Here is a 14,815-nt window from a genome sequence, read left to right on the forward strand (position 1 = left end):
TTAATCTTCCTGGGCCTGAATTTAATAAGCTGTCCCTTAAGACTTTGGTCCATATTTGACATGATAGCTTATCACAGTTGCTGAAGGTTTGTCGGCTGCACAATGATGTGAATCTCATGTTCCATCACGTCTCTAAGGTGCTCTATCTGTATGARATCTGGTGACTGTGGAAGCCATCGTAGAACACTGAACTCATTGTAGCGTTCAAGAAACCAGTCCATGCCACTAAACGTTGCTAAAAACGATGTTGCAGTTGAACTGTAGACTCATCGTACCAGGCAATGTTTCTTCCAATCTGTTGTCAGATTATGGTAAACCCGTGTGAACCTTAGCCCTGGCGTTCCTGTTCTTTTGTTGTAGCTAGTCTGCTTCAAAGTTTGCCTGCAGCCTTATAAGTCGCTGTTTCCACATGCATTTGTTGTAATGAGTAGATGTTTCAACTACTGTTGCCCATCTGCCAGATGAAAGGAGTGAGAAAACAAGAAGWAACATTTTCAAAGAAAAAATGCTAAGTGAGTTCAATCCTTTACCTCCTTGTCACCTCAACTCAAACTTGCTGAGCCTGGTGGTTGGAGCGCTCGGGCAGTGATTCACCCAGCGGTCCATTGTGTTTYTGAGTTAAAAATGTTTAAAGTTAACAGGAAATTTGAAAATATCACTTGATAATTATGTGTTGTTGAAAGAGTGGAAGATTTAATATCTGAACACCAAGTATAAAGTCTTACAAAATGCCGACCGTTTTTTAAAAACCTAAATAAATAAGCAATGCTTAGCCTGGCAGGGACACAAGTAAAGCCTGGTGGCCCGCCAGGCTTATAATACACTGGAAAAACCCAGTGTATTAATAACTATTACCCGATGACCAAGTGTGTTTGCAATCATACCTTTTTAACTAAACCCTGACCTTGGAGTAAAAAAATCTGTTTATCATTCCAAGCAGATTTGCTACCTCAGTTTATATTCAAATTCTTCATCTCTATATTCCTTATTATAAAATTACATTTTGCTGTCAATGTTAGACATTTGCCACGTTAGATTAAGCATGAGCAATGTCCTTTGACTACTTTGTCCTTTTTCATCCTCACCAGTAACAGTACTAAGTACTGAGTTGTTTCCCAAATCACTTCAGTACTTCTCAGGTCAGATACAGAAATCTCAATTAGCTATTTAGCGTTAAATGACATTTACTGCCTTGGATTGTGATGGTTTCATGTGGTGCTAACCTACTTTAAGGTTAACTGATGAAAACTTTGATCATGGTGAATAAATCAAACTAAATTTAAAGTATTTTAACTTGCAACAATATAAATAATCCTGCTTTAATCAGCAGTTGACAGGGATTTCCCCCCACTCCCCAATGTGTGAAATAAATCATGTTTTTGACCCTCTGACTGTTGACGACAACCCTGGTTTCTTTATAGGCAGGTCAATCTGCCTTCTGTTCTCTCTTCAGAAGTTTAAGCTCACATTATTCTGTTTCAGTATGAATTTCTGTCATCATTTTCCAGTCCTCCCCCCCTCAGGGACTTTGCACCTGGCTGGCTCATTCTCCCTCTGTTGCCTCAGATGTCCACCCAGCTCTCACTGAATTTCACCATAAAGCCAGCAGCTCCACGAACACACTTCAGCCTATTGGTTTTGCTTTGGAAAAAGGCTCCATGATGACTTATGTATGTTAATAAACCACCTTTAACAGTGCACCTATCTGATGCGCCGTGTGGTTGCCTAGGATTGTCGCAGTGTCTGTCACCATGTAGTTTGTGAAAGGAGAGCATGACTGTTTACCTCAGCAGAACAGGATTAAGTCTGTAGAAGAGCAAAAGGAAGTGGTGCTAGCAGGAAATACTGCAGCTGAATTGTTAGCTGTTTGTCCTTGATGCTGTGTTGCAGTGAAACGAGTCATAGATGGGCAAATGTTGCAGTTGGAAAAGGGAGGAATTAAGTGGTTCTTGATTAAACTGATTGGTGGCTGGCATCTGCTTTTAGGGGACAGGAACTGTCTCTGATCAGCTTCTCAATAAGGCAGGATCCCTGCTTGGATTATTGGTTATCCCAGTGTATGCTCCTCTGTTTCCTGACCCAGCCCCACCCCCTCCAGCACTCTGTGGCCTGTAGATTGCTTTTAAAGCCCGTCTGTTCCTCTGCAGACTGCCAGAGCTTCCCAGCCCCCGTTGTCCCCATTTTCCACCCCTCTTCCTTTGCCTCTCGTGCTCTCGGCGGTGCATGCTCTCTGTAGTTTCTAACCGGGTCCTTGTTGAAGACTTAAACAGAGATGAGGTTTGAAGAAARAGAATGCACAGGGGTACGAGGTCTATCTTTGTCTGCCATCTGAGTCATTATTTTCATTGTTCAGCTAGTGTCACTGTGGCCTACATTTTGGAAGAACAGCTCCCCTTGTGGTTGCTGCCTTTTGGTGCAGGAGCAGACATTTTCCTCTCATGTCTGCCTTTGAAATGCCCATTCTGTGTGTCATACTGGTAAAATGGAGTACCCAGCTATGAGCTTTGCACACTGTGTTTACAATCGGAGATAACAGTGTTACAGAAACGCCTTTTTTTTTTGTTTTTCTTCATCTATAAAACAGTTGTAATGTTTTTGCTTTTGGCTTCAGTGCTCATCCAGGCTCCCTGCAGCTGTCATTAGTGGGTGTTATATGTAATGCTGATTCACTGACCTCTGCAGTCTGAYGGGGGAAATGCTGCTTTAATGATCAGTGTGTATTACTAGTACTTTAAAAACAATGACCCTATCTGCCTCTTRACTACTGGAACCTGTTAATAAATCCAGAGGTGTGAAAAATGACTTTAGGARGAGTGAATTTTGTGTATTTGTGTCCCATGAAGTGGCTCAGCTGTAAACCTTYCCCCCCCCCTACAGATGGAAGCGGGCAGAGAGCCGCTACACCGTGGAGAGAGCTGGTATCATCAGCCACTGGAACTGGCTTCAGGCCCACATCTCGGACCTGGAATACCGCATCCGACAGCAGACAGACATCTACAGACAAATCCGCGCCAGCAAGGTTGGTTCCTGCCATTTCCTTCCTAATCGCCTCTGCATGGYGCTGCTGGATAATTGGAAGAGGACTTTCATGTTTTTACARAACTAGAAATGGCCTTTATTGTTTYGCAAAGGGGAAATTCAGATGCAACAGCAGCGTTGTGCATATAGGTTCACACTAAACAATAAATCAAAAAACAAGATTAGTAATAATAATAGTAACAATAACGCACTGTTTAAGACTAAAATAACAATTACAGTGCAYTTATTGGATATAAGAATATCCAACTCATGATCCAAGAGATTTGCAGCTGAGAACACAGTTTCCAGCTGTAGTTTGTGGCTGCATAGTTAAATGTGTATTTCTCTGGTAAATATTTGTAAGAGAAAACTGAGCTAGAATGATCTGGATTGCATTTGTAAATTTTTAAGCTAGTACTTCAGTCGTAAACTTTTTTTTTTTTTTGGCTTCTTGATCAGTAAACACATCATACTAAGCACTATTGGCTAACATCAACAGAAATGCTCTTGGATGTTTCACCTATTGCTGAGGAAAGATGACTTCTTGGCTATTTTTAGTATCAGTGAGGTATTAAAAATTAGATTTGATGAAGCAAGAAGCTAGACTTTTAGCAGGTAACAGAAACCCTGATTGAATGTAACAGATTTGCTCTGCTTATACTTTGGAGCTTTAACCTGCATCCACTGAGATGCTTCCAACTCTTGCTGTGTTTTTATCTCTGAGCTTAAGCATYATCATGTTATTTTTGACTCCATCTTTTRACACTTTGAATATAATTTCCTACAAATAAAGTGCCATTAAAAGTTATTTGACATTAATATTGCACATAGTGATATGACGATATTTGCCTTGAATATGATAAATTCTTTCTTTGCATGGCAGTAGTATTTTAAGTCTGTTCGGAGTCTCACTGTTCTCACCAGACACAGGTGAAGCTGCCGACTATTCTTGTCAGGAGTGACTTGAAGCACCTTAACAGTAGAGAGCAGGGAGGAAATTGGAAGTGTATTTTAGCATGTATACTTTTATTGTGATATTTAACAGGGGTATCATAATGGGTATACTTTTGTGGTTAAAGTTGAACACATCTGTTTGATCCATAGGGTTCTGTAGAGTTGGGAGGGCTTGCCCCCAGCGCTGTGCTCACAGCTGGCACCGAAGTGAAGACGGAGGCTGTAAATGCTCAGGTAACTAACAGGTTTTAGTGTTTATACTGCCGACCTTCTATCAGAGCAAAATCCTTTCCTACCAGTTCAAGGATTTGTGTTAAAATGGCAAACGTGTCTCTTTATTTTTCCTGGTTTTGCACGGCTTTGTTACAAATGCCACATTCATGACTTGATTGAAGAAGAAATTGGCTTGCGGTTGTTTTATTTAAGCTAACCCAGTATCGCCAGAAAATCAGCTTTATTTAATATTTGTTCATTCAAAACAACCACAGTTTATCACTACGCATTTTCCTAATTTTAAAATCAGATTTTTTATTCTTTTATGGATAAACGGAAATTATTTGGCTAACATTTTAGAGTGCATCATGTTACGTAGTAGCAAGTCTTAAAATTATATTTGGATACATCACTCAGCAAAGCCTTGCCTTTGTTAGCTCACTTTCACAATATTTTTGGCATTAAATTGAATTTTGTCAAATTCAGCATTTGAGTTGACTTTTTCTGTTTGGTGTATGGTTGAAAGCCCATTGTAACACATCATTGGGGCAACTGTGCTAGGAATTTTTCCTGTCACTGGTGCGTTGCCAGTTCAAATCCCTGCTCTGTCTGTCGTTGTCTTTGAGCAAAGCTCTTCACACACTTTGCCTGCTGCTATGGTTACTATGTAGCTCATCTCTAACTGTGCGAATGACTGAATGTAGTGTGTGAATGACTGAATGTAGTGTAAAGGGCTTTTATCTAGTCTCTACACTAGATAAAGCTCTATACAAGTACAGGCCACTTCTGCAGTATTATTGTCATGAGAAATGAATTTCAGAAATATTCATTCTCTGAGGTGAGCTTAGAGGTTCATTTCAATACACTACAATATTATTGAAATATGAGAAGACTTAAAAAAGGATTTTTACCATAGATGTGAGCAGTGTATTGCACAGAATGCACACTCAGTACTCCTTATGCATAAATAACTGCATCAGTGCAGTGTGGCATGGAGGGGTAATCAGCTTGAGGTTCTGCTGAGGTGTTGTGTAAGGCCAGGTTGCTTTAACGGCATCATTCAGCTCGTCTCCTTCAATGGATCTGGTGTTGCTCATTTTCATCTCTACAATACTCCATAGATTGTCTTGGTTTAGATCTGGTCCGCACAGTGACACCACGGTCATTAAAGCAGGTCTTGGTACCTTTGGTAGGGTGGACAGGTGATGTCCTGATGGAAAAGCTTTTTCTTATCTTTATTATTATTATTATTATTATTATTATTATTACAGCTAGTAGTGGTGATACGTAATGTTCCAATGTAGTGTAGATGTAATTATCCAAAATGAAATGATTGTTTAGATGCATCTTATAATAAAACTAATAACTTTTAGATTGAAATTTAATCCTCTAAGGTTCTCTAAGGTTGAACCTTAAGGTTCCTCTGAGAGGAGCTGCAGGCAAAGTGAATGTAGCATTCAGCAATAATCATAAAGTGCTGTCAATAAACCTTTGAACTCTGACCTTTATTGTTTTTGATTAAAACTGAAAGTCTTTCTTAAGGCCGACTGTGTTATCACGGATAGCTTCTCTTAAAACCCCATTCTAGTTTAATTATGCTGTTTTGCCTGTTGTGTTTTTTTTTTTGGTTTTATTATTTGGTGTGTCTTTCAATCTGTTTTATCTCGCCGAAACCCCAGCGAAGTTGTAAAGCAGTTTAAGCTAAGGCGCTTAAACTTAAAAAGTGTAATAAATGTTAGGACTAATCAGATCAGTTCTGCATCCTGCCGCTGTTGAGAATGTTTGTTTTACTGACGAGCTCGGTCATAATGCAAACTAGCTTATAAAATATTTGAATTGAGCAGCACCTCGTTCTGTGTTTTAGTATGTAAGCGTAAGACTTCCTGCTGACTCCTCTACACAAGTTTTTTTTTTTTTCCCCTGATAGTGAGAAACAATGAACCTGTTTGTTTCTCTAAATCAAAGAAAACATGGAAAGGAAATAAGCGTCTGAAGGAAAGGATTTTTCTTTCCCTCAGCTTCCAACCAATAATCTCAATAAAAAAAATAAAAAAAAGCTCTTTCAGCATTCTTACACAAGCAATTTTTGTCAATTTGTCTCAAAATGTGCTTCTCTTTGCGTTGACTGAAATTGTTTGAAAGAATGTGGCCCTGAAGTAGTGCGTGCGTGCGTGCGTGCGTGCTCCCATTCTCTTGGTTTAAAGTAGAGAACGGTTTGTTTTTCTTATTCTTGGTGCAGTTTCTCATTTTAAGCTCCCAACTGCATGCTTTTGGTGTCCTTGTGAAGACATTTCTCATTTGAAAGACCATTAAAAGCTTGTGAAGCAGAGCAAGCTGCAAATTCTGATGGAGAGTCGATTTTTTTAGCTTTGGGAGATTCCAGCCTTTTTAACAAATCTGTCTGAATAATTCAGGATGGGGATGGTTCGGTTCATCTGTTATGTCGTTTCCTTAAATATCCTGGCCCGGCTGGGCGCTGCGGGGTCAGGCTGTTCCAGTTAACGCACCGAGGTGTAGTCTCAACTGGTTTCTGTCTTATCTGTCGACGCAGGATGTTGGTGCAGAACGGCTGGACAATACAAGCCCCGCCCACGTCACCGGCACAGAGCAGGGCCCGTGGAAAGGTCAGAACGGGCAGCCAGTGAACGGCGTCCTCAGCAGGTACAGCTAATCATTACCTTCATGTTGAGATTTCTGAGAAATGGAAGAGCGGGTTGTCCGCAGTAATGGATGTGTAATTATCAGATGCTGATGTTACCGAGAGCCGCAGTGATTAGACTCTGAATCTGTTCATCAGCAGGAAAGTCTCAGGGTTTGTTTTACAGGCCACATCTTGACTWGTCATGACTAAAGAGCAGCGCTGTAATTAATAAAGAAAACGACTGCTTTCATTTGGATGAGCTGATTGAACGGGGCTTCAGGCTGACGGTTCGGTCATTACAACACRGACCTGGAACCGAGGTGTTTAACAATGCTCCTGTTGAAATGTCTGCTTTGAGGAAAACAAACATTAATCATAACTGCACTCAACTGTTACATCATGAGGGAGTGGCACATAATAAGGCACATAAACAATAAAGTGATGGAAGACTAAAATAGGTCAATTTTCACTTAATTTWATTTGATAAATGAGATTATAAAATTAAAACCAAAGGTTAGGGAAATGTGGTTTGATTCATAAACTGGGATATTTTTGTAATGCTGCAACTTTCTYCCAGATTCAGTTTAAAAATCAGTTTAAAAATTTTCAGCTCTTTTTTTTCTTCTTTTTCCTCTGTCTTGGCATTAACGGCCTGCATGGTCGAAGTACCGACAGTCAGCTCTTTCATTGTTTCAGTAGCATGACAAAAATTGTGCGATTTTGTTCTCAGCCTGACGTCGTCCGCCTGTTCTTGTCACRACCACCATGGCGAACACTTTCCSGGGTGTTTTTTGATTATGCGGAACAAAGCTCCAACGACTCAACTTCCAGAAGCCTGTTTTAGGAAAATTAAATCAAAATCTRTTGACCAAATCTTAAAACAAAACTAGAGATCAGTTCCAGTCAGGAAATTTCTAAGCTGTTTTTATCCTAGTTGAAATGTTAACTGGATKTTAACCGGACCAGATGTAACTTCTTGGCCAGATGTTACGTTAAAGCAGAAAAMGTTTTAATAAAACCATGGTGTAGGCATTCCTGATGACCCGTCTCCCTTCTTTGTTGTGGCAGGATGGCGGACAGCTCAGACGGCAAGCTCCAGCCGGCCTACGACAGCACGTGTGTGGCGGCGCGTACGCGGCCGCTCGTTGGCTGCCGRCGGCGGCGGCTCATTCAGCCGAACACGGTGACGAACCTCAACGGCAAGGTGAGCCAGTCTGCCCATCCCAGCCTTTTTTGGTTTGTTTTGCTGTTGAATCTTAATGCCGGATAATTTTGATCCTTCATTTTTTATTCAATACATTTGCTTTAAAAACTCAGAGAATCGGCTTTTGCTGGCTAAAATCGTCTGGTATTTGATGCTCATTCAGCGGCGGTGAATGTACCATTGTTCTCAGAGCGTCTTGTGTTGTTCCACTGCACTTTGATGAGTGCCTTCTGGCCTGTAACCTAATAACTGAGTAAACAAGAAATGGCTGACTTGTGTATGGAAAACTCTCTGCATTGTGAGTTGCACAACAAAAGAGGGCGATCAGGTTTTAATTGAGAAGTGGAAAGTGAGTTAATTGTGAACCTTTGTCACTGATTTAATGAGAGTTTAGTTTGTAAATGCATCTTTTTATATGGTTTTAAAGGTTGCAGGTTTTCTGCAGGGACTTTACAAAGTGAAACATAATCATGTCAAGTTCAATTACAGACGTATTGAAATTACAATATGTCTATAATTTCAACCATAGGTTTTTGTTATGTTTAGGTGCGTCTTAAATATGTACATTTGTTCAGCATTCAATCAATTTGTAATTATTCAAATAATACAATGGCCAAATGTCAGGAGGATCTTAAAATTGCACTTTTAAGTGTTTTCCTGAAAGTTTTCAGTTCAATTCATGCATCAGCTTGTCTTTTTAATACGTTGGAAACATTCATTAGTTCAGTTGTTGCTAAGGAATTAAAGTGTTACGTTGTGACAAAAGTCAAAATCTCATGAACAAGAGAAGCGATGATTGTCGAAAATTAATCTCTTGATATTTAACTTCACTGGGAAACTCATGTGCAAAACTGACTTCATGTCTTAAAATTGCGTGTTTAGACAAACAACCCATGTTTGACTTGCGTCATCTTGTACCCRCGTCTTCGTTATGGGCAAATTTAATTTTAACAAGACTTTACTCRATAACAGTGATTTTCAGATGGTCATCAGTAAATGTAACCAAGCTTTTACTGTATGGGGTAAGAATATAATAAAGCGAGTTGGCTACGATGTAAAACGTCTCCAGTCACTTGGCTCAGGAGGAAAACACAAATTGAAGTTGATGGTTCCATTAAATTAGTGAAAGCTGTCATTTAAACATTGCCAGAGCTGAAAAATACCAACTTAACAAGACTTTTATCCTGACTGATTTTAATTGGTAAATTGAGCACAATTTAGGCTATAAGCCTATTTTTGTCGTTCTTGCAGTTTAAAAAAAGATTGTGTTGAAAAGTTAGTTTATAATGTTACAATGAAGTTACAGAAACTTGCAGAATCCAGATTTTAAAAAAAATTAAAAAATCACTTTTCTATGATGCCGGAACAAAAACAGATTAGCTGCTCTGACTGCATATATGATGTGTATGATGAATTGTGTGTATAAATGAAGCGGTCTTTAACGAGCCCCTGTGCTGTCGCYTGGCAGACCCCGAGGAGCAGCTGTACRCAGTGTAGCTGCAGGGTGAACCCCAGCTGTGTGGTGTGTGGTGGCTGGCCCACCCCCAGAGAGGAACCCCAGTACGAGCTTCCCACCCTGGAGCGCCTGTCAAGGCTGGATCTTGGCGTCCACCCCATCCTCTCCTTCCCTGATGGTCAGTGCAGCGCTGAAGTTTATGCAGCCATTTCCTACTTTACATCTTGGAGAGGAAGGCAGGCAGGGAGTGGCCATAAAGAGGCAGACAGGCAGGAAATTCTTGGACAACGTTTYCAGCTTTCTTTTTCTTTTTTCTTTTAAATGAAATAGCTGAGTAACTGAGTAGTTACTACTGGAGCAAATCACGGGCTATTTATGAATAAAAGTTTTGTGATGGTTTGAGAACATATTTTTTCTGCTATGGATAAAGTATGACTCCTCCTATCGTGTGGGAGATGAATACGAGGAATCTTGCTGATGAAATAAAATCATCCCGGTTTGACCTCCTTCATTTGATCTTCCCCAGATGTTTCTGTGGGCCTTCGTCTTCAGCAGGTGATGAAGAGCCAGTGGCAGTCCAAGTCGCTGGAGAGGAGCAAACCCCTGAAGAAGCTGTCGCTCAAACACAAGCTCTCCTCATCCAAAGAGAAGCACAAGTTCACCAGCTCCCTCATGGCAGTCAGTGAGTACCCGGGTTTACAGTAAACCTGAATTAGTTTGTTTTTTTTATCTTGATTTATACCCAGGTCCTTTATATTTAGACATTACACCAAACACTAAATATTCTTTAAAATAACACTGTTGTTATTAGATGACATTATCTGATTTTCATGACCATTGTAGATATTTAGGCGTCTCGGGATTTCCTGCAGGATGTTGATTTGTTTCCAACAATATATATGATTCGATACACACGGCTAAAGTGTTGCTGATGATGTTACAGTTCAGGGAAGTTTGAATAAGTGATATGTTAATATTGGTTCCTCTCTTTTTTTAATGACTATGTCATAAAATCTCATCGGTTTTGTGTTGTAAATCCTTGATCTGAGGGGGGGGGACTCAAATATGAGTCTCAACAAAAATAAATGAAACTTGTTCACATGTTGGATAATTTTAAAGCCTGTTTCTACAGTAACTTTATTTCTTAGAAAAAGCTTTCTAAGAAATGCTACCCAGGACATATTGATGTTACTCAGAACTGTWTSCTTCATACATTTCTGCTAACTGTTGGGGGGAAATGCTGCTTTTCCTACAACAGGACCAACAGGAAGTAGACAACAAATCAGGACTTTAAATACTTTAAAGTTTTTTAAAATGGCCGTTTTCGTGGTTGGTGTCGCAGGACTGAGCCACTGTAAGAATCGCATTGACAAGCAGAGGACCGTTGATGGCAGCATGGGCAGTAASAGCAGCAGCAGCGCCATACTGAGCATGCCCAGACTCGACAACCAGGGTGGGTGCAAAACTGAGCGACTGCACACCCTCTCCACTCCGTTAGGACCCTACGACAAGAACTACAGCCGCAAGAGATTAAGAGAGCACTCACTGGACAGGGCTGACAGTGAGTTTCCCCCCCAACACACACGTCAATACAAAYCAAAGGTTAAAACACCTCTCCATCTCCTACATCCATGCGTCTTTTCCCCATAGCTTCCCCGAAGCTTTTCTTGGACACAAGCAGTCCCTGCACAACACTGGCCAACATGCACCCGTCGCTCCACAGCCCGCTGACGCGCCAGCTGTCCACGTCGTCAGATACGTCCACGCAGCTGGGCGCCGGCAGCCAGAGCGTCCCCAGCACACCGGTAAACACACAACCCCCCCACCACCACACACACTGTGTTGGGCAATGGACTGATCAGCACCTGAAGGAAAAGTTTATTAAAATGGTGGTTTGAAACAATATATCTAATAAGTCAAATAAACAATAAAAAAGACTAGTAGCTGCACAAATTAATCTCCTTTTAATAATCATTGCTAAATATACACCAATATTGATCCTTTTGTTTCAGGACATGTAATGATAATCAGCGTACTGTGTACCACTCACAGTACACTCCTAACCACACACTTATCTGCATTTGTCCGTTTTAATTTTATTTGACTCGGTTGAAATGTTTTTTTAATGCCTGTACTTTTTTTTTCTGTGATGCTTCAAGTCAAAGGATTAAAACATTACATAAATTTATGCTTCAAATTAGAAAGAAATGTATAATTTTGAATGGTGTGACACTGCCATACCTTGCACTGAAAATATCACCCAAGATTATAAAGGTCACAGAGTTTTGGAAGCATTGTCATATCAGGACTGAGGAATATATAGATTTATTGAAGCCATCGCCTTTTAACCTTTTAAAGCAGTGGACATCACAGGACTCCTAAAGTCATGCAATCATCACACACATTTTCTATGCATTTTTTATTTTGCAGATGGCAAATAGGATCATAGAAATGAGGCAAATAACCTTAATTTTGTTCAGATTATCTGTGACTTATTCTACCAAAGGATAAAGTGACATTCTGAACTATTATGTTAAGAAATACATTTTTATGAAAATTATCTGTTGAAGCATTAAGGAGTAAATCCACTTCGAAAGGCTCAGTGTAAAACATGCAAATGAGGCCTAGTCTTAAATGCACAAAAGATTGAACAAACAGAAAACAAACTTTGGTATGATAGTAGCACATKTGCAGCTTATTCTTTTAAAGCTAGATCTTTACCACCTCTATAGTTGACTAAARGTTTTGCACTCTGGTACTTGAACATGTGCTAGAGACAATAGTTTAACAAATAAAAAAATAAAAAAACCTAATTATAGTTTTATAAACCAAATGTCTGTTTTGAATGTTTTGTAAATGTTTTTGTACTTAGACTCAGTTAGTTTCAGAATCACCCAAACATGTCCTATTTATATCTGTTTTTGTCAACACTTGGAGCAGCTGTCCTGTTTTTAAGTCTGAATGTCGGAGGGATCTTKATCTTTCTTCAATTCTTCAGTAAAAGCCTAAAAACGTAGTTTCAGGGTGATGCAGATCAAGTGGTTCACCCCTGATTTAAAAGCTTCAGGCTGGATGAGGCGTAGCTTTACTGTAAATGTTTCAAACTGTACACAGATCGCGAACGCATAGAGACCGCCTGAAAGTTTCTGATAAAAGCAACATTGGTTGAGACTGAGACTCAAACTGAAACTGCTTGTGGTTTTTACTTTTTCTGGTGGTGGAGCGCAAGAAGAAAAACGTAAACATCCAGTTGATTTGGTTATAGGAGCCAAGCTGCTTCTAGTTTAACCTCAGCAAAAAAAATTTTTTAATACATCTTTAAGTTTCTGTCTAAAGTTTTTACCACAATAATCAAAATGTTCAGAGTTCCTTAAAAATTCACATTAAACATAATTAATGCCCCTTCAGAGCTTGAAATCAAACCAACTGACAGTTTAAAAATGTTCACTTTGTGTCGAGAACAACTCTGCTACATTTGTCGATGTTTTCCTGTCCTTCAGCAGCAGCCAATCAAGCGGAGGCGTGGTGAGAGTTCCTTCGACATCAACAACATAGTGATCCCCATGTCTGTGGCGGCCACCACTCGAGTGGAGAAGCTGCAGTACAAAGAGATCCTCACTCCGAGGTAACCGGCTCCTGCTGTCACTTCTGACTGCTTATCCTCACCAGCTGCCAGGTTTCTGTGCTCAACATGTCTYGTTGTTCTGCTAGTTGGCGATCGGTGGACATTTTCTCTCAGCCGATAACAGCAGAGGAGAACGAGCGAGAGGTAGGCACTCCTGCTCAGTTTTATGGCTCCCAGTTTGGCTGTAATCATTTAAATCTGAAGTTTACTGGAGAAAGTCTTTGTATTCCAACTGAGCAAACAGTGACACCTGGTGGTCAAATATTTAACCGACTTGGATGAGATGAATGTTCCTAATAACCTTTAATAGCCTTTTTTTCTCCAGGGATTTAAAATGTTTCTAATTAATCTCAGAAATATAAATCCAGGAAAAGTGCCAGCATTTTTTTCTTCTTGTATTTAGAAAAGATATAATTGAATTGAAAAACAATAAGGAGCTAATTTAACAACAGATCTAATTTCCAGCGAAGTTTACCAACATCTTAATAAAAAAAAAAAGGAATGTATTAACCAGCCTGCAATAAACTGTTCATCAGGACAGACAAACATCTGATTTTAGTCATAAAATGATTCCTGAAGTGTTTTGTATTTATGTTAGTGCTTTAATTTAAGTTGAGTCATGATTTCTGACATTTCCTAATAAAATATTCTTCATTCTTGAGTTGGAGACAAAAGCATTGTTCTCTTTTCTTCAAGAGAACTGTAAACGGATGAGCACAATCACTGCAGTTGTGCAATTCATTTCTGATAATCATATCCAAAGGATAATAAAACAGTGTTTCATTTTACATTTCATTTAAATCACACAGAACATCTACGAATCAGCCTCCTCACATATCCCCTCAATCTGTCTAATTCAAGTATTTGTTAAAAAAAAAAAAAAAAAAAAAATCAGATTTCATATGAAAGTGAAATCGCTGTTGTAGATGTAAAAAAAAAAAAAAAAAAAAGCTACAACTAAGAAAGAGTTGATCTAAAAATGTGGAGGGCAGCTTTCTGAAGATGTTTCAGCGTTTTTATTGGCTGCTGTTGGCCTGCAGGTGGAGGACCTGACGGACGCCGCCTTCATCCAGCTCCACCAGCCCCACGAGGACCAGGAGCGCTCCCGCTGGACCTGGATGGCGCTGGCTCCAGCTAAACGCAGGGGCAGCAGGTGAGTCGGTTCCCCCCTCGCCACCCGAAGCTTCCTCGTGTCCGAGTCACGTGACGTTAACACTCGTGTCTCTCAGGTCATACAAATCTGTGGATGGACGGACCACGCCTCTGCTGTGTGGGACCAACCCACCCACCCCTCAGCCCGCATCGCCGGACCCCGGCCACTGCCCCTCGCTGCACGACTACATCCACGTGCCGTCGCCCATGAGCCCCCCCAGCCCCGACGCCTCATCCAACCCCCAGACTCCCTGTTCCCGCGACTCCCACAGGCTGCTGTCCAATGAGGACACTCGGTGCTCCACGCCCGACTTTACCTTTGAGGAACGGGTGAGACAAAAAAAATAAAAAAAAGTGGCTCAGCAAATTTACATCCAAGTTTTTGTTTTGCTCATCAGAGTTATAGTTTACCACGTTTCCAAAAATGAGATAGATGAACATAACATYGATGTTAAACTAAATACTCTTTGCTGGACACATCACTATATGGTAGGGCAGCTATTACATTTGTCTATCTTTGGATAGACAAAATTTTTACAATTTTGTCTATCC

At 40.2% G+C, this 14,815-nt stretch overlaps 1 protein-coding gene across 4 annotated transcripts in view; it reads left to right on the forward strand.

The window, feature by feature from the left end:
* LOC103481617 (KAT8 regulatory NSL complex subunit 1) overlaps positions 1 to 14,815 on the forward strand; it is a 44,579-nt gene that overhangs the window by 26,143 nt on the left and 3,621 nt on the right. For 3 of the 4 annotated variants that reach the window (XM_008437207.2, XM_008437206.2, XM_008437208.2), the window contains 12 exons: positions 2,878 to 3,019; positions 4,123 to 4,206; positions 6,737 to 6,846; positions 7,895 to 8,030; positions 9,499 to 9,664; positions 10,013 to 10,168; positions 10,829 to 11,047; positions 11,137 to 11,291; positions 12,987 to 13,111; positions 13,198 to 13,255; positions 14,152 to 14,264; positions 14,341 to 14,593. In XM_008437207.2, coding sequence (XP_008435429.1) covers positions 2,878 to 3,019; positions 4,123 to 4,206; positions 6,737 to 6,846; positions 7,895 to 8,030; positions 9,499 to 9,664; positions 10,013 to 10,168; positions 10,829 to 11,047; positions 11,137 to 11,291; positions 12,987 to 13,111; positions 13,198 to 13,255; positions 14,152 to 14,264; positions 14,341 to 14,593 — 1,717 coding nt within the window. The remainder of the gene's footprint in view (positions 1 to 2,877; positions 3,020 to 4,122; positions 4,207 to 6,736; positions 6,847 to 7,894; positions 8,031 to 9,498; positions 9,665 to 10,012; positions 10,169 to 10,828; positions 11,048 to 11,136; positions 11,292 to 12,986; positions 13,112 to 13,197; positions 13,256 to 14,151; positions 14,265 to 14,340; positions 14,594 to 14,815) is intronic. The other variant, XM_017310877.1, reaches the window with a different exon arrangement.

Source organism: Poecilia reticulata, linkage group LG19, assembly GCF_000633615.1.
Source record: "Poecilia reticulata strain Guanapo linkage group LG19, Guppy_female_1.0+MT, whole genome shotgun sequence".
Lineage (NCBI taxonomy): Eukaryota > Metazoa > Chordata > Actinopteri > Cyprinodontiformes > Poeciliidae > Poecilia > Poecilia reticulata.